This window comes from Palaemon carinicauda, chromosome 22 (assembly GCF_036898095.1).
Source record: "Palaemon carinicauda isolate YSFRI2023 chromosome 22, ASM3689809v2, whole genome shotgun sequence".
NCBI lineage: Eukaryota > Metazoa > Arthropoda > Malacostraca > Decapoda > Palaemonidae > Palaemon > Palaemon carinicauda.
The window spans coordinates 36106546-36133866 of NC_090746.1; the positions used below are offsets into that span (position 1 = coordinate 36106546).

The following is a 27321-nucleotide window of genomic DNA, read 5'->3' on the forward strand; positions in this document are numbered from 1 at the left end:
GACTAGGAGGACGACAGGCACGAACAGACGAACCCTCAAGCGCAACACTATCCACAACACTATCACTCACTTTACCACTTCCCACTGCACTTTTACACTTCAGCTCCTTGACGTCCGCCATGAGCTGGTTACGGTCACTAGCCAGGGACTCCACTCTCTCACCCAGAGCTTGGATGGCACGCATCATGTCAGCCATCGAAGGTTCCTGAGTGCCAGAAGGGGGATCAGGAGCAACCACTACAGGGGAAGGAATAGGTTGTGAGGCATGAGGAGAGGAAAAATCAACAGAACGAGATGAACTTCTCCTGACTCTATCTCTCTCTAGCCTACGTGTATATTTTTGGAATTCGATAAAATCGAATTCCGAAAGCCCGACGCATTCCTCACATCGATCTTCCAATTGACAGGTTTTATCCCGACAATTGGAACAAACGGTGTGAGGATCGATAGAGGACTTCGGAAGACGCCTTGAACAGTCCCTAGCATTACACTTCCTGAATTTTGGGACTTGAGAAGGGTCAGCCATTTTGAATTGGTCAAAGGGGAATTCAAAAACTATCCAAAGTCATCAACAAATAATCCGATATCAAAAAAAGAATGCAAGGATTTATTGAAGAGAAAGCCTGCACAGCGAAAGCTCAAAACTAGAATAGTGTACTTCACCAAATAGTTGTGAAAACAAATCCAGTTAGCAACAGCGAATTAGTAGGTCTTGCCGGTAGCACGACAGAGAGAAAATTGAGTTCTTTGTTTACAATGAGTACTGAGTACCTGCACGACAGATGGCGCTGTTGAAGTACACCCCCTACCTGCATAGCGATCGCTGGCGGATTTTTTCCGTAGAGTTTTCTGTCGAGCAGCAGAGCTGCAGCTTATATAATCACCGGCTAAGTTAAATATTGAAAAATGTAAATTTGATTAAGACTGTTCATGAGCATAGCAAGTGCAAAGTTAATGTTAATGGAGTCTTATCAAATGGATTTCCAATGAACAGCAGAGTACTCCAAGAGAATGTGTTGTCACCTATGTTGTTTATCCTCCTAATGGATTTTATAATGTGTAGAACAGTCAGAGATGGTGAGAAGGATTGGACTGGATTGGTGCTATGAGTTTAGTAGACCTAGAGTATGCTTTTGATGCTGTCCTTGTTCAATGCTTGCTTACCAGAATGCATGAAATAAATAAAAGAAAAATAGAAGACAGCCAGAGATGATGAGAATGGAGTATGCAATGGAAGATGAAATATCATTGGAAGGAGAAAGGACTAATGAGGTAGAATCATTTAAGTATTTAGGAGCTATGATCTCCAATACAGGGTTTTTAGAATTAGAGTTTAGTGAAATATTGAAAAAAGCAAATCAGACAATGGCTAGGTTAAGAAAAATTTGCAAATCAAATCGCCTGAAATTACATATAAAGATCAGACTATATATCAGTTTAGTGGGATAGGTGTTACTCTATTGACATGAATCATGGTATGACAATGAAACAATCTCCAATAGATTTAGTAGATTTGAGAACAAAGCCCTCAGAAGGATATTGTGAGTTAAATGGCTGGACATGTTTAGAAATGAAACTATAAGAGAGATTACTTGAGTACCATATGTGGATGAGATCATGATAAAGGGTAGATGGAGATGGTTTGGTCATGCTCTTCGCACTCCCCAAGAGAGATTAGTTCACCAAACGTTCAGCTGGGCTCCACAAGGCACCAGAAGAGTTGGAAGACCCAGCCCTACATGGCTGAGGACTATAAAGGGCAAAGTAGGAGATGATGAATGGAGACGACTGGCGAAATCTAACCGAGAACCTTTGCGTCAATATGCGTAGGAAGAGATGATGATGATGACGATGATGATACAAGCCTGAGTCATATACCAGCATATGAGATTACTTCAATGTTGAATTTCTATGACCAGAAAAAAAAGAAGAGGTGCCTAATTAGTAACTAATAATAGGCTAATTGGCAACTACACTGCTGGGCAGTGTTACATGCCGCTGCGTGCCAAGCTTTACTCTATCCAGGTCAAGACTTTGCATATATGATGCAGGTTTGTATAGCGAGGAAAAATACAAATTGTATTAAGAATTTTGTAGTTTATTCCTATGAAATACAAACCACTGAGTCATTTATATGAGGAGTCTTCCTTAAGTGGGAGGAAGTCTCTGACAAGAGGAGGTCATTTGAGCTCTATGTCATGAACAGAAACCAAAAAAACCTATAGAATCAAATTGTATACAAATTAAGACAGTTCAGCCAGCTCATGAAGAGGCAGGGCCGAAGTGTCAGATCTCTCCAAGTCATGACCTAAATAGAGATGAAACATCACGAGGAACAGGTATCAAAGGATTATGTCAACATAATACAAAATAATGACAAAGAAATGTTATTCTTACCTGCATTAGGGTGTGGTTAATGGGAGTACTCCTGGGTGCACTCCTTGGAGAAGGTAGGTATGTGGTGACTTAATCCACTTTTCATACCCTAACAATGCAGAGAATAACAGATGTCATGAAAAAAGGTCAAGTGTCCAGTAAGAGCAAGAATCAGATTAGTTACTGTGCTGCAACAATAGGACCCAAGGAGAAGGCACCCAGGGACCTATGGGTACAGTCTTTTAAAAGACTGTAGTCGTCGTCTTCTTTCAAACCCATGCAATAAGTACTTGGGCCACTGTTTTATTCTTGCGGAACGCTTAGATTGCAGCAAAGCTCAAGGTGGGGGAGGGGGGGCTAACGAAAGTGTTCTTTTTTACTTTCTTTTTGGAGTGACCAGTGCTCATGAACAGATTAGAGACTGTAGGTCTACGAGGGGCTATCCTCATCAGGTATTTCCTGACTGCTCTTACAGGACAGTACTGTAACAGATTACCTTGATCATCAGCTACCACTTAGGAGAACTACGAGGGGTGTTTTTCGGCTGGTACGTCACTGCGTTGGTAGACAATGAAGACTTTAGCCTTCCGCAACTACTGCCTGGATGGGGATGATGCGATTGTGCTCTGACAAATCGGCCAAACAAATAAAGTCTGAGTCATGGACACTCCAGAGGAAGACCACATAGTGTTAGAATAAGTTATAGGGGATGAATCTAGAGAATTCTTACTAGGAGAGCAATGCCGAGGCCCCTGGGTTTACGAGGCATGCTAGACTCGTATGAAGGAGTGGGTGACAGATAAGGATCTTCCAATATAGGGGAAATGCCAGTCCCAACTCGAGTGCAAGGCATACTCGGGTGAGAACGAGGGGAGACTTTCGACGTTTTCAAGGGCGATACCTGATACCTCAAAAATTAAAAGCCGTCCTGCTGGAACTTTCCTATAAAGAGCTCACCACTAAACACACTAGTGGGAGACAAGGGAGATCCGTGTAAATCAGTGTAATCAGGTACTAAGGATACTGGGACTGGATCATGCATAGGAAGCGCAGGGGATCAGTTAATGGAAGTGATTTATGATTGCTAGGCCTATGAGCAATAATACATTAACAAAGTTATTATCAATATGTAAAGTAAAATAATTCTGGCTGTCATCATAAGTTACCGGAGTCCCTCAAGGCTCTGTAAAAGGAGGAGCAGGTTGAGAAATATCGAACAGGTTGAGAAATATCGAGCATTTCAGAAACGAGCTTATGCTTCTTGCTATCCAAGGAAGAAGACAAGGGAGAGGAATGATCCATTTTAGCTCGTTTCTTACAACAGGAACAATATTTCTCCCATTAGGAGAACGGCCACTCCCTACAATACTCACATGGAGATTAAATGGAACACTGCTTACAACAGCAATTCGTGCAAAGGGGATGCGGATCTATCTCGACCAGACTCGTGAAAGTGCCCCAAGTCTACATAACACTAGAAATAGCATAATAAAGCGCAGAAGTACTACAAAGCTAATCCAGTGTGGAGAGAGTTGTGTTCATAGAGCGGCAAGAGATAACTGCTTCTTGACTAGACAGCCAGGAGAGAAGTGCAGCTTGTCTTGTAATAGCACATAAAACTGCCAAGCAGTGGAGTTGCCTAGTAACCTATTAAATAAGGAATTAGACACCCTTTCTTTCTTTCTGGTTGTAAAAATCGATATACGAGTAAACCCATATAAATGACTACGAAGTTTGCTTCTGCATAGGACTACATATGTAAATTATATATGGTGTATAGATTTTGTGCTAAGATGAGTCAAGTAAAATGTCCAAAAAGGGGCCTGGGGCTTGAGGGCCACATCATTTGGTGAGGGGTTGGGGCTCAAAGGGTTAAATGTTAATAATGGCAATGATTATGAAGTTGGTTACAACATTCTCCAAGTTTTAGCTATACATAAGGTAAACCAGTTTTGACACTGACAGCCATCAGGATACTTTTAATGCACAATGCCTGGATTTATAAACTTTTCAATATAAATATACCTACAGTTTATTTATTGGACTCAAATGAATGAAGTTTAATTTAAAATTGCTTAGTCCCTGACCTAAATTTAAAATTTTGAAGGACAAAATTTTACATCTACATCATAATTTTCAAAGTTATCTGTGCTTCTTATCAATTTTTTTATAGTTTTTTTCAGATGGAATTGGGATTTATCTTTTCTATAGTTTCAATAAACCATATATAAATCTTTGTTTTCAGATATAAGTGGGATATCTTCTACATTTTTCAAAGATTTAATATAAATTGCTTGTCTCACAAATACTGTATCATATTGATCTGCCAATATTTCTATCAATGCTGTAATAAATTTATTTTTCTTGGTAATGAATGATGTGTTGCCATTTTTGCATGTTTCAGTGATGACTGACTTTAAATAAATAGTTACCAACATCAATAGTTGGATCTAGATTCTTAAACGTTACACTAGTATACGACTTTTAGCCTCAAATTTAGTTTAATCAAAGGGCAGAAAAATTGAAATTCAGGTAAGTCACACTACCTGATGTAGTGAATATTCATCTAGGTAGTTTCCCTGCCTATCATAAAACCATAACTAAAGACTTGATTCCCTTTAGGGATGTCAATGGGATTGCATCTAATATACATACTAATGTTTCTAACACCTTACTGGTTGTGCATCTCTTAAGGTTGAACCACATACTAGGAGCTATGGGCATGTCATTCACGTAAGTTAATGAATTTATGGGGTGAGGAGGCATTTTGTCCAGCCTTGATGCCCCTCTAGTTCTGAAAGACATCAAAATAATGACATTTGCAATTTGTCACTAAAAAATCTTACAACCTATGATTGAAAACTGGAGTGCAGGAAAGTTGAAATAGTAAAGTTAGTTGGGAAGTACAAAGGGAAGGGCTGGAATCTAAAAACACATTGCTGGCTGGGATAAACATTAGGTGATAACCACACACAGCAACGCTTTAAATATCTATATTTACAAAGGGTATAATAAAACAATGGACCTGTAACAAATTTTTATAAAAAATATTAATATACATATATTTAAATACAAATCTCTCTATAAGAAAAACAAAAATATTTTGAGTTTAAAAATCTCCAAACAGTGAATCTTCATCAATATTCTCTAGCAAATCATTAACTTCATTTTCTTCTTGTTGACTACGAAATACATTGTTACTCATTTGAGAACTACTCACAACTTTTGTAGGTTGTGTTACAGGACCAGACATTTTAGGGCAACTTGGAGAAGAAAAACTTGAAGTAGTAGCTTGGAAAGGTGAAGAAAATCTCTGTGGTCTTGTTATACCACTGGCATTTAGAGCCATGGAAGACTGATTCACTATGCTACTTGTTGGAGAAAACTTGGCCCGGTAATCTACTGAACCAGGTCTTGCTCCATGTCCCAAGTGACTCACAGGTCTAGGACTATTATTAAGAGGCGAGTTGAAAACAAATTTTTGCTTCTGCTGAAAAGATCCACTGGCAGAAGTATTCATATATGGTGTTGTACCTCTATAATTTATATTTTCACGATTAAGTGGCAAAGGTGAATTGCAATTATTACTTACATATGAAAACAGTTGTTTTTGTTCGGGATGCTCTTCTATCATTTCTTCCTCCTCCTCCTCTTCTACAATAGCTCGAGGAGTAGACGCTACTTTTAGGGTAGATGCTTGTTGCAATAATTCTTTTATATCAACAGCACTAATAGCTGTTGTAACAACACCACCTGACTCCTCAGATGAATAAATAGTGTGAATAGTGTTGAGAGTTATGTTTAAATAATGGCGACGTATAGGTTCTCCTCCTCCAATGGCTGATTTAAGACTAACAGGAGAAAGGAGAATTACATCCTTCAACAGCAACACACATCCTGCAGTTATGGCTTCAGCATATTCCTCCAAAACTGAATTTGCAATTGTACCACTCATTTCACCTAATCACAAAGATAAAAATTAAGAAGAATTATATTGATGAAAACAATAAAAATTTAAAACTACTGTACAGAACAAATCAAAGAAAGTATAATGTAGTGAATCAACAAGGCTATTACACCCAAATATCAGATTAGGATGTGCCAATTTTATATGTTTTGAGTACACATAACATTATCAGATACTTTACCCTTGTTTAAAAGTTAAACTTCTTAACTCTTATTGGAATGAATTGAATTGAATATAAAATTTAGGCCTTGAGCCTAGCACTAGGGCATCAAAGGCCATTCAGCACTGTATAATGCAAATTAATCGGAATGGAATCTAGAGTTTGTGCCAGTCTGGTACTACTTCCATGGACATCCAGCCCCATCATGAGAAATGTTGAAATATCTTTTATCAAAAAGTATTATTAACAGCTTCCCATAGACAAGCACATAAATATTTGAAAATTGTGCATTTCATTCAACCACATTTCTACAATGAAAAATATAAACTACTTTCACACAAAATATAAATAATCCTAAAAACATTCATGCATTTACAAATACAAATATAATTTATGAACATTTGAACATTTAACAAAATGAAGTAATCAAGAAAAAAAACAATCTAGATTTTATCAAAAAAAAACACATTTATTTTATAAAGCCCATATGGAGCTCAATCATGACCCCTTCACCCAAAATCTCACTAAGAGATTTCAGGTGCTGGTCATAATTTCTCCCGCTCCTCATAAATTAGGAGCACTGTACCAGAATATGCTCAACTGACAGCAACATGCTACAATGAGCTCACACTCGCACATTAACTCCACTGGACTGACCTTATGCCTTTTGTGGTACTTAGTTAATGGCGCCGAAAAATCTTAGCACCATCCAAAGACAGTTGCTGCATTACATTAGCTTTATGAGACTTAAGTGTTAACTTAGTGATCTGATTAAACTATTCATTAATATTTAACAGTTGCATTACTTTTTGTCTTTCTATTGGTTAGTTGCTTTATTTAATCTAATCTTAGTTGGCTATCAAACCTATTTCAATTAATCTTGCTTCAAATTTCACCTCTCATTAACATAAATTATTTGGTCTCAGTAGTATATAGTAATCTATAATACTGTACTTTGATACTGTTTAAGTGAAAGCAAAATATACTTATGATGTTCAGCATTTTCATGATCACAGTACCATAAGATGCATTTTTGGAGTTAACGCACTGTGCGGTCTCCAAAAACTTTCCTGTAACTCTAAAAGGCTACAAAAGGAAATTCAGTATGACACAAATAACAAAGAAATATTGTCTCGATTGCTCTAAGGCCAGTGTATCGACATGCAAAGCACAGACTGGGTGAGTATAAGTTTAGCTACTATTGAACTTTACACCACACCTCCAATGCTGAAACCATCTGGTCATAGGTTACTGGTACATATCATTACCATGTTATCACCAAGAACCCTCGTTACAGCTGGACACAACATTACCTGTGCATCAATTGGCACCCAGCCTCATTAACCTGTCCTTGGAAAAGTCCTTCTATAACTAGTTATCTATATAAAAAAAGGACACAAATGGAGAGATGCTAACACTTGGATATTGGAGCCATCATTCTTGTAAACAGACTAAGGCCAGTGCTCAGAGTGAAGCACAGTCAAGTGCACTGGTTAATTTATTGATTTGAGGTTTTCTGGCATCCTGACATCTAAGGTCATTGCCGATGATATCATTTATTATAAATAAACAATAAAAGAATATCTAATTAAAACCATAAATGTAAAGATGTCATTTTAAAAGTTAAATAGTTCTCAGAAGACCTGCTTCTGAAGTAGATCTAAAAATACTGCTAGCATGGTAGGATACATCATGTCCAAGAATCTTGGCAAGGATGAACCAGCCATCCTCACCTCGAGCCTCAAACAGATATCTATTTCTTTCAGTACTACATGTGTGGCATTCTGTTAACAAATGCCTCACTGTCAAGGGTACCAAACAGTTGTCACAATATGGCTGGAATTGGCCAGTAAGCAGATATTCATGTGTTATCCAAGTGTGACCAATGGGAATACGACAAAGAGTAGTCTCCCACTATCGGAGCATCACATTATCTTCCAGGGCTACTGTATATAAAATTTGTTATTTCTCGGATCTTACTTTCAAATAAACTATCTCAATGCTGCTGCCAATTATTAGAAATCAAATTCAAAGTGTTGGGTAAACAATCATCACAAAGAATGGGATACCTTCTTGGTCTCAATTCAGCTGCAGCATTCTTTGCCAATAAATCTGTCTTCTCGTTTTCAGACACAGCTACGTGTGCCGAAACCATGAATAATTGAACTGTTATACCTCTCAGTCCAATATTAAAAAGCCATTCTAAAATCTTTAAAATTAAAGGGTTACTAGAATTAAAAACTTCTAAAGCTTGAGACACTCCTTGCATCACTGAAAATGGTAGAATTACCCTCCTTCTCCAACGCTAATTTCTCAATAGCGATTAGTATGCCATACAGTTCGGCAGTAAATATGGAAGCTGTTAGAGGGAGTGGCCCTCTACAATTAAAACCATTACTATGTACTCCACATCCAATGCCAACATTAGATTTGGAGCCATCAGTACAGTATATATTAAACTTTGATTCCTTATATTCTGCAACATGTTCCATAAAAAGGGACTTGACTTCTAAGTCTGTCATTTTCTTTTTAACTCCAATAAAATATTTACAAAAAGATGCTGCTGGTAATTTCCATGTAGATGTTGATGATACCTTAAATGGAAGTACCTTAGTTCTAACTATATCAAGAATGTTCCATGTAGATGTTGATGATACCTTAAATGAAAGCACCTTAGTTCTAACTATATCAAGAATGTCTATCAAATGTGTCACCTGAAAACAAAAGGTTGATGGGATTTTGAGTATAACTCAAAGTATGTTGAGTGCCTTACAAGGCTTGCAGTCTGGCAGGCTAAAGAATTAGGAAGTTTTTGCAACCTAAACCAATATCAAATAATAGAAGACTTTCGGTAAAGGTCCAACGGTAATTCTGCCAATCAGCTTGGGGTGGCTGAGGAGTAAATTTTACGGCCATAACTAATTTTTGAAAAAAATTAGGCCTTGTATAACTTTAAAATAGTTTTGCTGTCTGCCCCCATGATGTATGGGGCAATACTTTTTAAAGATTCAGAGCCTCAAGACATTTAGGATTTATTGCCTTTAAGTGAGGAACCCATGTAAGCCTACAATCAAATATCAAATCTAAAAGTTTAGCTTCATTTACACATGAGATACATTGACCTTTGATGTATATATCCGGGTCTGGATGTACCCCCCGAATACAACAGAAATGGACAACAGTAGTTTTCCTTGTCGAAAACTTAAACTCATTCATATCAGCCCACTGGATAATTTTGTTAATTGAGGGTTGCAATTTTCTCTCAACCATTGCCATTCTAGCTCCAGCAAGTGATATGGCGAGATCATCTACAAATAGCGTTGAGAGAATATCTTGGGGAATGACAGAGGATATCCCATTAATAACTAGTGCAAATAGTAGCACACTACCCTAAGGAACCCCCTCTTCCTGACATTTCCTCTCTGATAGTGTTTCCCCCAGTCTCACTTGAAAAAATTTATGTGAAATAAATGACTGAATGAACAATAGTAGGTCTCCTCATAATCCCAAATTATGAATGGTTTCAAGTATATCATATCTCCATGCAGTATCATATGCCTTTCCAAGGACAAAAAAGACTGTTACATAGTGCTGTTTGGAAGCACAGACTTCACAAATAGAGGATTCCAGACATATCAACACATCAGTCATTGAGTGCACTTTTCTAGGTCCACACTGGATAGGTGATAAAATACCATTCTTTTCCAGGTACCAAATCAGTCTTGCATTGACCATGTTCTCCATGATCTTACATAAGCAAGATGTCGATGCAATTCGTCAATAGTTTGCTGCTAAAAACTTGTCTTTACCGGGTTTTAAAAAGGCTAAAATAATGGCTAGTTCCCAAACAGTACTAAATTATCATAAAAAATGTTATCATTTGGAGGTAAGTACAGAGAGCATAAAGTATATTTTCTCCCTATATCAATCTGTACAACCAATGCCTCCAGGGGTGTATGAATATACAAAGGTATTTGGGGAACATCTCTACGAACGTACACGAGACTTCCGCAATGGCTCCCTGCTTGTTGATTATATGGTGTTCTATAACTAACATACTCCCAAGGACAAGGAGTGTTAGTATCAAGCTTGCTTCCCTGTAGATATCACAAATTTTAAGTAATTTGTATTTTTCCTAACAGTACTTACCTCGAATTACTTTCTTAGGAGAATCTGGGATCTCCTCCCTATCCGACCAAGAATTTTGTGCAGTCCCCCCTACCTACGTTTTCCCTTTTCGGGTCCCTCTGTGGCGGATGGATACGTGCCCTGAGGCGACCCGGATTCAGCGCGTGGGTGCGCTACTGAGTCTCTGTCGCCAGTAAGCATATGGTGTTTTTACCTCGAACTCCTGTAAGGAACCCGGGGCAGGATGGGTGGGCAATAACCCGAAAGTAGTTCGAGGTATGTACTGTTAGGAAAAATACAAATTACTTAACATTTGTAATTTGTTCCAACATGGAGTACTTACTTCGAACTACTTTCTTAAGAGACTTACACTTTAGGAGGCGGGGGTAGACTTACAGGCCGGAAGACCCACCACTACTATCCCAGGACATGGGACCTAGATAGGCAGCTAGGTCCAGACGACACAAAGAACAGGGTAGGAGAGTCGGGGGAAGCACGCAAAAGTCTACCAGTTTGTATAAACTCACCTTTATGAATAATCCGGACATGGCTTCCAAAACATCCATCTCTCACATGGGAGGAGAGAAGGGAAGGGAAAAAGGGTAGCAAGGAAAGGAGAGTAAGGGGGAAACTTCTGTCGCTCGCAATTACTTCCCTCGGGCTACCTGGGGTCGCAGCCCTAAACTTGTTGCAGGGCGGAAATCACTGGTCCAATGGAGAAGGAGTCCACGGACTTCTTCGTGCAGTCTTTCAGGTAGTGGGCCATAAAGGTGGACTGTCTAGACCATGTGCCTGCTCGCATGATTTGGCCCACTGCCATGTTGCTGTCAAATGCCAAAGAAGTGCTAAGACCTCTGATATTATGGGGTCACGGGGTACCCGGGACTGTAGACCCCTCACTGGCGTAAGCTCTCTTGATGACTTGCCGAAGCCAGAAGGAGATCGTGTTCTTTGACACTGCCTTCTTTACCGGGCCTGAGGAGCCAAACAGACTTTTGATGGCCGGGCAGAGTCTGGCTGTCCTGCTAAGGTATTTCCTGACTGTTCTCACTGGGCACAGGAACAAGTCTTCCGGGTTGTCGGAGTGAGGGATCGCCGGGACCGAGAACCCCTTGAACCTCGGGTCTGCAATGGCCGGGTTCTGTGTTTTGGCCACGAACTCAGGCAGAAACTTAAAGGACAGGTCCTTCCACCCTTTCGAGCGTGAGACCTCGAATGACAAGCCATGGAGCTCACTCACACATTTGGGGAGGCCAGAGCCAGTAAGAACACCGTCTTGAGGGTGAGGACTTTATCTAGGATATCCTTGACGGGTTCGAAGGGAGGCCTTGTCAAAACCTTGAGAACCTTGGCCACGTCCCAGTGCGGGACCCGAGCGGTGCGGGGGGGGAACAAGACTGCTCGAAACTTCTGATGAGCATGGAAATCTGGCGAGAGGCCCCCAGGTCGATGCCTCTGAGTTGAAAGACCTGGCCCAGGGCTGCTTGGACCCCCTTGATGGCTGGAATGGAGACCCCCAGGTCGTCCCTCAGGTGGACCAGGAAGTCTGCAATCTTGTGGACTGATGCATCCAGAGGCCTCATGTTCTGCGTGGCACACCACTTCACAAACGTGGCCCACTTGGCCTGGTACACCACGATCGAGGACTTCTGCAGATACCCTGACATCCTCGAAGCTGTCTTCTCCAAGTATCCTTCTTTCCTTAATGACGCTCGATAACCTCCACGCGTGTAGCTGGAGGCACTGAGAGTTTTCGTGAAACCTTTGAAAGTGGGGCTGCCGCAGAAGGTCTTCCCTTATTGGTTGGGGCCACGGAGGAAGGGTGGCCAGGTCCTGTAGATCCGCTAACCACTCCCTCTCCGGCCACCAAGGGCGCTACCGAAGCCATCATTGTTGCCCTTGATTGTCTGAGCCTGTTGAGCACCTACTTGAGAATCCCGAAGGGGGGAAAGGCATACACGTCGAGTCCGTCCCAAGAGTGCTGGAAGGCGTCCTCGAACGCTGCTGCCGGGTCTGGCACAGGAGAACAGAACACGGGGAGCTTCGCGTTGAGCCTTGTGGCGAACAGGTCTGTTACTGGTGAGCCCCACAACTGTAGGATCTTCTGGGCCACTTGTGGGTGTAGGGACCACTCCGACCCCACTACTTGTCCTGCTCTGCTGAGGCCGTCGGCTAGAACGTTTCTCTTCCCCAGAATGAACCTGGCTGTGAGAATGATGTGATTCCTCTCGGCCCATTTCAGGACTCGAGCCGTGAGATCGTACAGCTCCCTTGATCTCAATCCCCCTTGCTTCTTTATGTACACCACCACGGTGGCGTTGTTGCACATGAGGGCTATTGCGTTTCCCCTCAGACGATGTTATGGGGGAATGCTTATGAATTAGAAGCTCAATTTCTTCATATTTGGCCCTTAAACCCTGATATTTCCATTATAAAATGGAGGAGAAAACTATGGATTATTTCTGGGAGACAACCTGGATGAGGTCTTCCCATTGGCAGAGATGATCTTGATTTATTGGGTTTTATGTTTTGTCTTTTTCTTTGTGTCCTTTTGATCTCTTTGTTGAGGTGGATGGTGGACCTCAACTTGAATTTCTGATTTATTCAAGTTATCTTCCGGTTCATCAGAAACATCAGCATACAAAACATCAAATTTATTTGATGTCATAACTTTCATGTTTCTAATGGAGGGGTCTCTCTCTTTTATGATGAATAGATGGCGAGGTTCTAGGTTTTTGCACCTTTCCTACTACAGGTGCATCAGGTAAGTTGGTTTTAAGTGGAACCTTCATCAAATCAGGCCAGGGCATGGCGTGAGAGAGGTATGTACTATTTTTTGTATTGGGGGATGAAGGTTATGCAGAGATAGGCAATGAACCAATGTTAATACACTGTGGCAAAGCCTCAGGAGGTAATACAGTATGTTTACATCGTCATTCAGCTTTTTATCAGATGGTATATTTCTTCTTTTAGAATTATTGGCAGTACTAGGTGGGTTTGATCTTAATGCCTTAGCATATCTATTTGATTTATCTAAAAGTCTTTTAGCATGTCCCACACTTATATGTTCTAAATTGGATTTGTTGAGGGCAGCTTCTTCCAACTTATACAGCTCGCAGCTCCTGTCAATGGATTTATGATTAGAGTTGCAATCTAAACATCTGGCCCCCAGTGCACATTCTCCATGGTAAAATTTGGAGCAATTACCACACATTTTTTCATTTTTGCAAACTTTAGATGGGTGTCCAAATTTAAAACAATTAAAACATTGCAGTGGCTTCTGCTTGAATGCCACACTTTAATAATTTAATTTTCAATAATAATATGGAAAGGTACACCCGTATCCTGGATAGTAAGGATAATCATTGATGTACCTGGGACTTTGTGTACTTTATATAAATTTTGTGAACACATGGCCCGTATCTCTGCAAATTCATATAGATCTTTGTTAACCCTTTTACCCCCAAGCTATTTGGAACTTTCCAACCCTTAACCCCCAGGCATTTTTTTTTTCAAGCACATTTTGCAATATATATTTTTCAAATTGCTCTAACAGCCTTAATTTTCGTCATAGAGAGGTCAGGTTGGTCTCATTCTTTTGGAAAATGCCTGAAGTTTCTCATAAAGTTATAAAAAATATGCAAAAAAAAATGTAAATAGCAGGTTTTTGCAAGGACGTACCAGTACGTCCATAGGGGTAAAGGGATGAGTTTTGTTTAACGTACCAGTACGTCCACTGAGGGTAAAAGGGTTAAAAACTACACCCATTCCGTAGCTAAAATTTAGGTGGGGTTTGACATCTAACATATCATTACTTGTGTTTAGACTGAACAGTATTACGGATTGTGTGCTTGATTTAGCATGGATATGGTAACTATTTTTTCTAAAACGAGATACATCCCCCAGTGCAATAGCTCCTACTTTCTTCTGAATTAATTTGCATATGTTGAAATAATTCCCTGTAACCCCCTTAAATTCAGATACAAACCACATTAGAGGTTTTGGCTTTCTCTGGGAAGGCACAACTAGATCAGCGTCTTTTTCCGACCAGTCGGCAGGCCTATATACCTTATCACAGAGAGCAGCCATGATATTCAAGTTATTGTATTATTCATGTTACTTATTGATTTAAATGCTTCATCATTAATATAAGATATCCATGAATCCCATTTTTCATCTTTAAGTTTCATTCTTATTTCTTTTATACATCCATAGCACTCAGATTATCATAGTTTGTGTCTATTGGAATTTGGGTAAAACAAAGGATTCACAGGTACCTTGTGTTACCCAAATTACTCGATTCTGGAACATCAGTATTATTATCATCATTATTTCTTGCTAAGCTACAACCCTAGTTGGAAAAGCAGGATGCTATAAGCCCAGGGGCCCCAACAGGGAAAATAGCCCAGTGAGGAAAGGAAACAAGGAAAAATGAAATATATTAAGAACAGTAACAACATAAATAAATATTTCCAATATAAACTATACAAATTTAAACAAAACAAGAGGAAGAGATATTAGATATAATAGTGTGCCAGACTGTACCCTCAAGCAAGAAAACTCAAACCCAAGACAGTGGAAGACCATGGTAAAGAGGCTATGGCACTACCCAAGACTAGAGAACAATGATTTGACTTTGGAGTGACCTTCTCCTAGAAGAGCTGCTTACCATAGCTAAAGAGTCTCTTCTACCCTTACCAAGAGGAAAGTGGCCACTGAACAATTACAGTGCAGAAGTTAACCCCTTGGGTGAAGAAAATTTTTTTGGTAATCTCAGTGTTGTCAGGTGTACGAGGACAGAGAATCTGTAAAGAATAGGCCAGACTATTAGGTGTATGTGTAGCTAAAGGGAAAGAACCGTAACCAGAGAGAAGGATACAATGTAGTGCTGTCTGTCCAGTCTTTTCCAGTTCTGGGGTCATCAACAGAATATTCCCTAATCAAATTAGCAGAGGTCATCATCAGTACTTGGGGGGGGGGGGGGAGTCTGCATATACAGGGAATGGGGAATCAGTGTTTGTATGGTTCATAGTTAGGGGTGAGATTTTCTTTCTGGGTTTTTGTTGGTTGTTTTGTTAGTTTACCTGCTTGAGAATATTAACAAAGTATCATACATTGGAAAGGAGATTTGCATTCTCCATTATTGGCACAATGAGAGTATACTTCCCAGATGGTCCACTCCATACCCTACCCGAAGGATGGCACCAAAACATATATAGAGGCACAGGTGTAAGCTAAACCCGCCTGTTAGGACCGAGACCAAGAAAATATGGAATCATCCTCCCAAAACCTGTAATGATGAACTTCCAGCCAGAAGCCACTTCAAGGATTGGGACCTTTTACCTTCTACGTATTCTGGGCAAAATTTCAAATGAAAATGGAACATACTTAATAATTTTCTATTTCACAAACAATCTTGTTATTGAAATACTCTTTTCCAGCACAAGGACATGCACAAATATACATGAATTTCACCATGTGGCAATTGCAAATAAAAGAGAAGAAGGACTGAAAAATATCAGAAGCTACATAGAGGTGCAGATATTGGTAGTGATCATCAGCTCCTCACTGCCCCACTGAAATTAAAACAAAGCACCCAACAGAAAGGTAGATAGAATACCTAGGTTTGATACAACTAAGCTTCTAGAAGATGAGCACAGACAAACATTTGCAATTGAATGAAGGAATCTATTTGCAGCCTTAGAGACTTTATGAGATGAAGAGCAGACAATTAATAAAGAATGGTGTGATATTAAGAACATATATCAGTCAGTTGGTAGTGAAGTTTTGGGATACGCAGTTACAAGGAGAAACCTTTGGATATCAAATGATATGTGGGATACTATATAAAGGAGACAAAGACAGAAATTGATTGTTGAAATTTTTCGAGTAAATAATGAAAATTACAAGGTAGAGCATGCTAAGAATGCCAGTATTGATAGTGAGGTCAAAAGAAAAGCCAAGAATAACTGGAGAAAATATTTAAACAGGAAAACAGATGAGGCTGAAAAAGCTATGAATTTAGGGAGTGTCTATAAAGTAAGAGTTGCTCACAGACTTATTAATGAAATCTCTAATGGGGCAAAGAAGAATCATATACACATAAAAAAAGAGAGAAGGGTCTGTTATAACAACAGAAGATGAAGATATGCATTAGATAGAACACTTTAGTGAGGTTATGAATAGGAGATATGGAGGGAATAATTTGATTGATATACCTGTATCTGATGAAGACCTTGATGTGGCCATGAATGAATTCAGTGAGTTTGACATGAAGCTTTCATTAAAAACTCAAGAGATGGAAAGCCCCTGGATATAATGGAATAACTGCTGAAATGATACTGGCTGAAAATGAAGTGACCCCCAGAATGCTTACAAGATTATTTTGTAGAATTTGGCTGAATGGGAGTTGGGAGTGTTAGTGAAAATGGCAAAAATAAAAGGAGCCCTGACTGATTGTAATAATTACAGTGGCATCACATTTACACCAGTTGTTATGAAAATATATAGTATACTTATCATGAAGAGACTAGAGAGAAAGATTGATGAAAAACTGAGAGATGAACAACCAGGTTTTACAAAAGGTAGAAGTTATACTGACCCAATTTTAACTTTGAGACATGTACAGCAATGTGTAGAATATAGAAATCCATGTTTGATGGCATTTGTGAACTATGAAAAAGCCTACAATAGTGTGCACCAGCCAATTTTATGGAGTCGTGTGGTATTATGGAATTCCTCTTGAATATGTGAATTTAATAAAGTCTGTTCATGAGCAGAGTAAGTGCAAGGTCAATGTTAGTGGAGTCCTATCAAATGAATTTCCAGTGAATAGTGGAGTACTCCAAGGGAATGTGTTGTCACCTATGTTGTTTATCCTCCTTATGGATTTTGTAATATGTAGAACAGTCAGAGATGGTGGAGAAGGATTGGTAATAGGAAATTAGCAGACCTCGAGTATGCTGATGATGCTGTCCTAATTAGCAGAACACTACAGGATTTGCAATGCTTGCTTACCAGAATGCATGAAATATCACATGAGGTTAGGCTCAGTATAAATACAAAAAAGACAGAGATGATGAGAACAGTATGTAATGGGAGATGAAATATCACTGGAAGGAGAAAGGATTAATGAGGTAGGAACATTTAAGTGTTCAGGAACTATGATCTCCAATACAGGTTCTTTAAAATTAGAGTGTAGAGAAAGATTGTAAAAAGCAAATCTGACAATGGCTAGATTAAGAAAAATTTGGATAATTGCCTGAAATTACATATAAAAATCAGACTATATATCAGTTTAGTGAGATCAGTGTTACTGTATGGACATGAGTCATGGTATGAAAATTAAACAGATTTAGTAGATTTGAGAACAAAGCCATCAGAAGGATATTGGTAGTTAAATAGCAGGACAGGATTAGAAATGAAACTGTAAAAGAGATTACTCAAGTGCCATTTGTGGATGAAATCATGGTGAGGGGTAGATGGAGATAGGTTGGGCATGCTCTTCACACTCCTGAAGAGAGATTAATTCACCAAAAGTTTAAATGGGCTCCAAAGGCACTAGAAGAGTTGGAAAACCCAAGTCTACATGGCTGAGGACCATGAAGCATAAAGCAAATGATGAATGGAAAAGTATTGAATTAAAAGGTTTAAGACAGAGACTACTGGAGAAATCTAACCGAGGCCACTTTGAGATGTGTAGTAATGCTAGTTGCGCTTCTTTCAATTCCAGGAAATTGATGTGAAAGGCCTTTTCCTCTTCTGACCATAGGCCCAAGACCTGCGACCTTCCAAAGTGAGCACCCCACTCTTGGTGAGAAGCATCCAAGAACAAAAGTGGGAGAGGTCTATGACGGGTCTCCAACCCACCATCTGCTTCTCTACCAGGAATAAATTGCTGAGGAAGCCTGGAGAGTCGCTTAAGACTTTTTCCACGGCTGCTTTGGCCAACAATTTGCAGACTTCCTCTAACAAGAGTAGGTCTTCAACGAGCCTTTCAAATAAAATTGTTGGATAGTCAAGAGTCGTGGTCAGAGGTGGCAGACAGGCTATGAAAGGGACTCTATATACTGAATGGAGGACTTCTACCATTAAAGGGTTGGGCCTGAAGTCCAGCCACCTTTGCCAAAAGCTTTGTGGGAATTCCCCCACTGGTGGTAAGCTGGGGGACATGCCCTCCCTAGTGGTAGCTCCTGCGTTTGCATCCTCTTCGCCTGGAGGGTTATCCTCTCCGCCATAAGACAGGTCTTGGGACTTGCCTCTCAGGTTATTACATATTCATTGGAGGAAAAAGTCTCTTTTTCTGCGGAACTGGTTTTAAAGGCAAGTTCCTTAGCAGTAAAAGTCGTCTTTTCCATGGAACTGGTTTTGAAGGGAAGTTCCTTAGCTGTTGCTGAGGAGCAAGCAACCTTGGTGCCACCACCTTTCTTATTAGGGGACCTTGTCCTAGCCTCTCCAAATTTTCTATCGCCATAGATACGTCAAGGAGCGAGAAAAGAAAAGGGAAATTTACTAGATTTGAGTTTCTCAGGGCTAACGTATCCCTGGAAGACAACTGCCTAGAGCATCTGGCTAAGACAGCTTCCCACCTCTTTAGAACACAATTGCCCTGTAAGTACACATTCTGACGTAGAAGGAATTCTAAGGCTTTGGCTTCAGATCTGGAAAATTCTTCAAACTGATTAAGGGTATGCTCATTCTTAGGGTTTCCAGTTACCGCAAAACGGGAGACTGCTCCAGACTAGGGATCTAGCCCCAAGCAGGCTTGGATTGGGGACATAGCTGCTACCTCCATGTTTGCCCTTTCGGGACCAGAAACAATGGAGGAAATGTTAGTCAGTTTACCTGCTAATACCAATGGAACCACTTTAGCAACATCAGCGTCAAGAGGAAGTAGGCTCCTCTGGTATGCGCCAGAGTTTATGTATAAACGTCTCTGGCAAGACAGAGGTAAAGGTGGTAGCTTCGAGGGCCTACTGGCCTTAAGTGAGTTTTCTGACGCTGAGACTTGTGTATTAAATAAGTCTAGCATATCTTTAGTCTGATTAGAAAGCATCATATCGAACCTGTGTCTGGGGTTTGAGACTTTGGGAAGATTGAATCAATAACGCACTGTCTATTAGTGGATTTCACATGAGGTGGCTCATCCAATCCATCTAAACTATGTATGAGGCTCATACTGTAATCTTAGTAAAGTGTGAGGCTTCCGAGTCTGGCATCGGGACCTCGAGGGGGAATACAACAGCAGAGCTCGAGGATCTCCAGAGTCATTAATTGTGATGATGTTATAGTCCAGTCCTTCCCTTTTAACTGTTACTGGGTTCTTAACTCTTCCTCGGACGTCCTTCTCTTCCTTGGATGTCCTTCCATTCCCTTGTGTCATTCCTATTGTGACAGGAATAGGATGTGGAGAAGGAATGAGTGGAGACTAGCTCATTCCCGTTATAAGAACATGCACCTCTAGCAATTGAGTGCGAGGTGGAAGAGTTGAAGTCTCTCAGAGCTAGATTTATGAGGTGAGAGATTTCTCAGAATTCTGCTACATAAGATGCCTATGGCATGGGCCACGTCTACGATATCTAGCAAAAGTCACCTCATCTGTGTCAGAAGGGGGAGTGACTTGTTCGAAGGGGGGTAATGTTCCTTGTTCCTTATCTGCCTTCTATACCTGCAAAGAATTATCAGGAAAAAGTGTCGTTCCGTACAACACATGACTATCATTATGAACATTAGGCTAGGAACTAGTTTGGCCGATCATGAAAATTAATAGGTTTGCTATTATCGTGAGACTAAAGCTTGTTATTATCTCAAGTCAAGGCTTTGTCATTATGTGTACTAGCCAGAACTTTACAAAACTCCGGGGACCTTTAAACTAATGGAGTGAAGATCTACCACCCCCTCTGAGGTGTGTGGATCTTAAGGTAGCTTGTGAGATTCTGGTAGGAACAAGTTGGTCCTTAACATTGTTAATTTGCAGAGGAATACTCTCCCGCATTAAGATGGTGGAGTGTTTCATGATGTCATGATGCTAGGGAGTGACAACCCGTTTGGACCTGTTGGTCTACCCAAGATGCGGAGGAGTTGCCTCATGAGTTGGGATGGCGGCATGCAAAGTTATGTCATCATGCTTAGATACAGCGGCACTTTAAGGCTTATTATTGTGAACATTCAGCCCGGCAGAATTGTTAATAGCTAATACTGTGGGTTAAGCAGGTTTTTTTATCAGCGACTTCACAGCATTATTAGGCTTAGAATGAGATGATTGTTTAGAGCACCTTGGCATTGCCAAGTCTTAGGACGTGGACACAGCTGAAGCGGTCCGACCACCCTCATGATAAAGGGATGATACGTCATGTGATGCATCTAGGGAATTCTTATAAGGAGATCTCTGCTGAAGACCCTACGGTGTATGAGGCAGGCCTTGCTCATGAATACAAGCTGGAGTCTGGTAATAGGGGTGTTTCAATAAGGCCACTTCTGTACAGAGGAAATGGAAGGCTCCACTCTAAGGTTAAGATGGGAGTGCGGAGATGCTTTCACAGCTTTGATTGGAGTTATTTCCAAGAGTGGAAAGATCTTATCTGGATAATCTGACGTATAAAGATCTCCACTCAACACACTCATAAAGGGGAAGGAGATCTAAGCTTAGCAGGGTAATCAGGGACTGATGGTACTGCTGTAAGATCTGGCTCAATGAGCGAAGCAGCCGTAGCCAGAGGATCCGCTACAATTACAGGTTCAAGTTCATGTTGTACATTATCAACACTGGGTGATAAAACATTGACAAAGTCATGATGGCCATCATCATCCGTGACTGGAGCCACAGTGGGTTCCTGACATGAAGGACCTGGTTGGGGGATAACGTCACCGCAGAACTGATCTTTCATTTCTTGCCGCTACTGGCAGAAGACGAAGAAAGAGTGATCTCTCTTAGAAAGTTTTTTGCAGCGAGAATGATATCTCTTCCACTGGGAAGACATCCCCTCCCGACAATTCTCACATGGAGATTCCACTGAACATCTTTTATCTCGGCAAGAAGGACAAACCGGGTGCGGATCAATTTCTACCCGACTCATGAATGTACCACACGAGAGTCCATCATGGTCGGGGGCATGAACGCCTAGAATTCAACTTACTGGTCATATCGCACACACTCGTAACTCACAAATAATGATGGAAATACAAGTGACAGTGAATATTAAAGACACAAGAGACACAAGCATGAAGCACTATAAGGGTAAGATGTATGACTGCATAGAGGATGTTAGGTACGTCCTTTAAACTTTACAACCAGGAGTGTTGTGGGGAAACAAGCAAGTGTCATAAGCAAGCTTCCTAAGCTGCATGTACAGTGGTTGCTTGGCAACGAAACATGATGCAATAAATTTTTCTTTTTTGTCCGGTCGTAGAAAATGAGACCAGGAGTAACCAACATATATGACGCAGAAGTTTGTATCTGCATAGGAATACTAAATTACAATAAAGTAAAATATAAAGACTTTACAAAATCTCCAATACATCATAGGTTGTGAAAAAAAAATAGGAAATAGAAGCTCACATTAGAAAGCAAATATCACTGAGAAATTAGAAACTCTGCAAAAAGTAACTCGTTACCTCCATGTGAGCAAAGAATTCCACTGAACTGGTAAATTTACATCAAAGTGACTGCTTGTCAGATGATCTGTTACAAACCTATAGATTATATTTAGGGATATTATATGGTAAAAGTGAAACAAAGACTTGAATCATTATACAATAAAAGAATCAATTTCAACTCATTATTTCTAATAAGTGAATGAAAATTAGGGTACTAGCCAATATAACTTTCGTTAATATAAACATATACTGTACTACTGATTCTAGCAAGTCATTAGTAAACATTAAACTTTATAAATTTTATGAGTGTTACCTGTTTTATCTTTTAATAACACAGTTGCATCTGACAGAGAAATGTCAATACTGCGAACCATAACAGCTAGAAAAGGTATCTTGCGTACACCAGCGTGTCCCCTTAAACCAGCCCTTCTTAACACCCATTTAATGTTAAAGACTGTTAAGGGAGATGCTTGGTTTATCTGACAATGCACCAGATCTTTTGACATTTGTTGCCATGGTCCACATAAGAACTCATCCGCGGAGCTTTGAGAGCACACAATGTCCTATAATTAATAATTTCAAATAGTTATGTAAAATATTATCATCATCAGTCTGTAAAGCTGTATAAATATATAACATTTCACAAATACTGGATAAAAAATTACAGCTCCAAACTGTAAAGTAATTACCTTGCTGTCTGGAGGGCTATCATTTTTCTCACTCAATGGCTGGACATTAACAGGGGCAGTTCTAAAACCCTGAAATTGGAAAACTGATATGTAAAAATGCTGGAATAAAATAAAAAGACTTACTTTAACACATAAGACTTAATTACTATACAGTATGTTAAGCTACGAAAGTCTGTAATTCACCAAATTTTCTCATTTAGTAGCATTTTTCATGAAATAGAAATAAAGCATTTGAAAAGGTATTCATCTTGGCTTGTTGCTTGCTGGCCTAATTTTATCTCCATAGCTTGATGGTGCATATTGCTCTACAAATGATTGCAATTTTGACAGATATTTTTCATATTCATTAGAAGATTTAAGAAAAGTCGGTAAGTGTGCCAGCATTCTGATTTTATTAGGACCTCTGATCATTGGGCCATAGCCACAGACATCTCAGTAAATCAGTCATCCTCATCTCCTCTTACATCTATTGACGCAAAGGGCCTCGGTTAGATTTCACCAGTCGTCTTTATCTTGAGCTTTTAATTCAATACTTTTCCATCAACCATCTACTGCTTCTTGCTTCACAGTCCTCAGCCATGTAGGCTTAGGTCTTCCAACGCTTCTAGTGCCTTATGGAGCCCAGGTGAAAATTTGGCGAACTAATCTCTCTTGGGGAGTGCAAAGAGCATGCTCAAACCATCAACATCTACCCCTCACCATGATCTCATCCTAATATGGCACTCTAGTAATCTCTCTTATAGTTTCATTTTTGGGCTCAAGCGATGTCGTCCTGATGGAAGCTTTCTAAGGGATATTTGGCTACAGAGATACTCCCAGAGAATTGACCATAGGTCTCCAGAATTCTAACTCCTGGCGCGAGTATCCTTAAAATTTTTCTTAAGGATATCGCATAATATCAGGAGACGTAATTCTTGATACGACACATGGCAATCTTCACCCCGAAGAGAGTTTTCGCTCTGAGGGGGAAGAGTGGCGAAATTTAAGGGGAGCCGTTATCAAGGTTACCCTAAGTGGATTCCCTTTCCGTACTAATACAGGATCCAATATGGCGACCCATTCCTTGTTTTGTAGCGCTTTACGCACAGTGTACTCTCCTCTTGCTCTAGTGTTCTAGACCGCTATTTATGAGGATTTATCATGCATTCTCTAGCATCCTCTGCCTCTGGAAAGTTGAGTATTTAATCTTTCCTGTGTATAATTTTTAGCTCCCTTCTCACAGTCAAATTAGCATAATTTAGATGTGTTTATTGGAGCGTAGCCGGTAACCAGAGGCACCATTTTGGACGCTGTCGTTCGCCATGCATGCCTTATTTAGTCAGTAGAACGACGTTCCCGGTATTTAGCTTTAATGAATTATAGCTCTTTAGGCAAATTATACTAGTGAAGATAAGATCATGCACGTATATTTCCTCTTCCTTAAATGTATCGATCGTATACGTTAGAGTCTCGGTGATATAGCGTAGCCGAGATCTCGCCCCGCGCTAGGCTAACCTAGCCTACGCATTCTAGTATACTTTCGTACATTATCCCCGTTTGCCCTCGCGTATCGTTTTATCAATTCAACAGGAGATAGTATATCTCCTAGAATTAATTATATAATACGATACTCGTCTCTTTCAGAGATTTAAGGGTAAACCCTTCCTTCCCTCTGAGTGTCGCCATTAGGCGACAACCCCATCTTGGTATTGCCATAGAGTAGTATATTCCGGCTTGACTAGGCTAGTGTTTTTCTGTCTTCCCCCCTTGCCGGCGAGTATCCCGGCTTGGTATTACGACAGTAACTCAGAGTATTCAGTCTTTATGCCGACAACTCAGCTGCCGGGGGAGTAGTCCCTCCCCTGCCGGCTTATAGTTGCAGGCATAGGCAGCCTAGCTTCCCTAGCCCGCATCCGAAGTGGTAGTACAATGCCGCCACCTTCTCCCTTGCGGTCTAGAAGACAAGTCTTGTTTCGGCTAGGTCCTGGGCTGAAGAATCGATATTCTTCTGCCGCCCAAGACGGCGCCGATATTGAAACGATGTTTCTGTTTGTGACTGGAAATTGCTGGCAATCCTGCCGCCTTCTCCTGACACAACACACAACACCCTTTCCCTGCCCATCTCTGTCCTTTAGCGATAGCCTAGCCATCGCATGTCTTTGGCCGGTGTCCTACAATCTCCCCGCTTGCCGGGTGGGCTGTGGTGCCGGCCGGGCTCCTACATAGGCTCTGGGAAAGGTTGTGCCGGCCATGACGGCTGCCGGTGGGAGACCCTAATGTCTTTGAGTGTTCTTCAGTCCTCCCTTGGACTGCCATCCACATCCCTGGAACCGGCAGTGGCTGGGTGGAAGCTAGAATAATTCATTCCCCCCTTCCATTTGAACCCTCATTCTGGAAGAAGGCAGTAGGGACAGTAGTACCTACACCCTTATTTATTGAACTAAACTATAATAATAAGGTAGCCCTTCTCTCCATGCTTTTTCTCTCTCTATCGGCTAGTGCCGTCAGGTACTAACCTAGCCGGCAGCATGCCGGATGGACCGGTGCTGCCAGGTTCTAGCCTAGCCGGCAACATGCCGGCTGAACTACAGTATATGCTTATACAGTAGCCAGTATTTCTGCAGTATAGTACATACTGTAGGCAGAAAACTATAGTATATATTATACAGTAGTTTATATTTTCCAACATACCCTGTGTATCCTTTCACAGTCCATTGTTGAGACCAATCATAATATTGAAGTGAAGTATTCCTTCAATACACTGATGAATCATAGTCATCAAATCATATTTTACCCCACAATATTAATACCTTTTACGAAAGGGTTAGTGCTAGTATACAGTAATTCTAACTCTAGAAGTTAGAACCCTTCTACTCTAGTTTTCCCTTAATAAGGAAATTCTAATAATGTATTAATATTGAGGGAGGTCACAGCAATTGGCTGGACAGGAAGCACAAGTATGTGTCTTTCCTATTTCCTTTCTAGCTTACTATCCTAAGCTATAATGGTTAAGATAATATAAAAAATTTTAAGTAATTTTTATTTTTCCTAACATACTTACCGAGAACTACTTTCTTAGGAGTTACCTGTAATCTCCTCTCAACCAACCAGAGTTTTGTGTAGTATACCCTACCTCCGTTTTCTATGGAGGACTAACCCAGGAGTAAGGAGAACGTGCCCTGAGGGTAGACCCTAGCGTTAGCTTGGGTCTCGCTAGTCATTAAGTTCCTCGGATGGTGCAAAAAAGTCCCTGCAAGGGCAGAAAGGCACTCGGGGAAGGTAGGGAGGGCCATTACCCGAAAGTAGTTCTCGGTAAGTATGTTAGGAAAAATAAAAATTACTTAAAATTTTTGATTTGTTCCAACACAGAGACTTACCTCGAACTACTTTCTTAGGAGACTTACACTTTAGGAGGTGGGAGTTTCTTCCTGACCTTCAGACCCAGCTAAGCGGACGTCAAGTAACCTCGATATGAACTAGGTTATATAAAACAAACCGGAAAAAGGAAAGGTAGGGCAAACTACACAAAGAGCTCACGTTAGTGTCTAAGTACTCACCCTTTAAAATATTTCCTGATGCTGAGTCCAGTGACGAAGTTGCAGAGACGTGTCTTCATTGGTTATATATGTGTGGTTATCTCCGGTAGGGATAGGAAAACAGGGATTAGGGTGAAAAGGAACGAACCTGTGTCTCCTGGTTTTGCTATCCACGATTGCATCTGGGGCTTCACCGTTAAATCGCTTGGAGCGCGGAGATGATTGTCCCAATGGAAAACCCGTCCAAAGACCTCCTTGAGTAATCCTTGAGATAATGGGCAGTGAAGGTCGACTGGTTCGACCAGGTGCCCGCCCGAAGGATCTGGCCCACTGCCATGTTCTTCTCAAAGGCTAAAGAAGTGCTTAGGCCTCTAATGTCATGTGGCCTAGGAGTACCTGGCAGGGTCAGTCCCTCCTCATTATAGGCCCTGGCAATACTTGTCTCAACCAAAAGGAGATGGTATTCTTCGATACCTGCTTCTTCGTAACACCCGTGGAGACGAAAAGACTTTTGATACCCGGCCGGAGATGTGCAGTCCTCTCAAGGTACTTCCTAACGGCACGGACAGGGCACAACCTCAAATCCTCTGGATTCCCTGTCTTAGGAATGGCTGGCATTGAGAATCCCTCGAACTTAGGATCCCAGACTGCTGGATTCTGGGGTTTTGCCACAAAAGAAGGGACGAACTTGAGGGAGATTTCTCTCCACCCCTTCGAATGAGAGACGTCGTAAGACAGCCCATGGATCTCTCCTACTCTTTTCGCAGAGGTCAAGGCCAACAAAAAGACCGTCTTGAGAGTGAGATCCCTGTCTACAATATATTTCAGCGATTCGAACGGGGGACTACTTAACATCTTCAGAACCCTAACCAAGTCCCACTGAGGCACCCT

General features: G+C 40.7%; 1 protein-coding gene across 2 annotated transcripts in view; it reads right to left on the bottom strand.

Annotated features, from left to right (window-relative positions):
• Positions 1 to 5400: 5400 nt before the first annotated feature.
• Positions 5401 to 27321, bottom strand: part of LOC137616406 (uncharacterized) — a 96178-nt gene continuing 74257 nt past the window's right edge. For both annotated transcript variants that reach the window (XM_068346132.1, XM_068346130.1), the window contains exons 3-5: positions 22916 to 22984; positions 22540 to 22789; positions 5401 to 6336 (exon numbers count right to left, since the gene is read on the bottom strand). In XM_068346132.1, coding sequence (XP_068202233.1) covers positions 5486 to 6336; positions 22540 to 22789; positions 22916 to 22984 — 1170 coding nt within the window. In that variant the 3' untranslated portion in view covers positions 5401 to 5485. The remainder of the gene's footprint in view (positions 6337 to 22539; positions 22790 to 22915; positions 22985 to 27321) is intronic.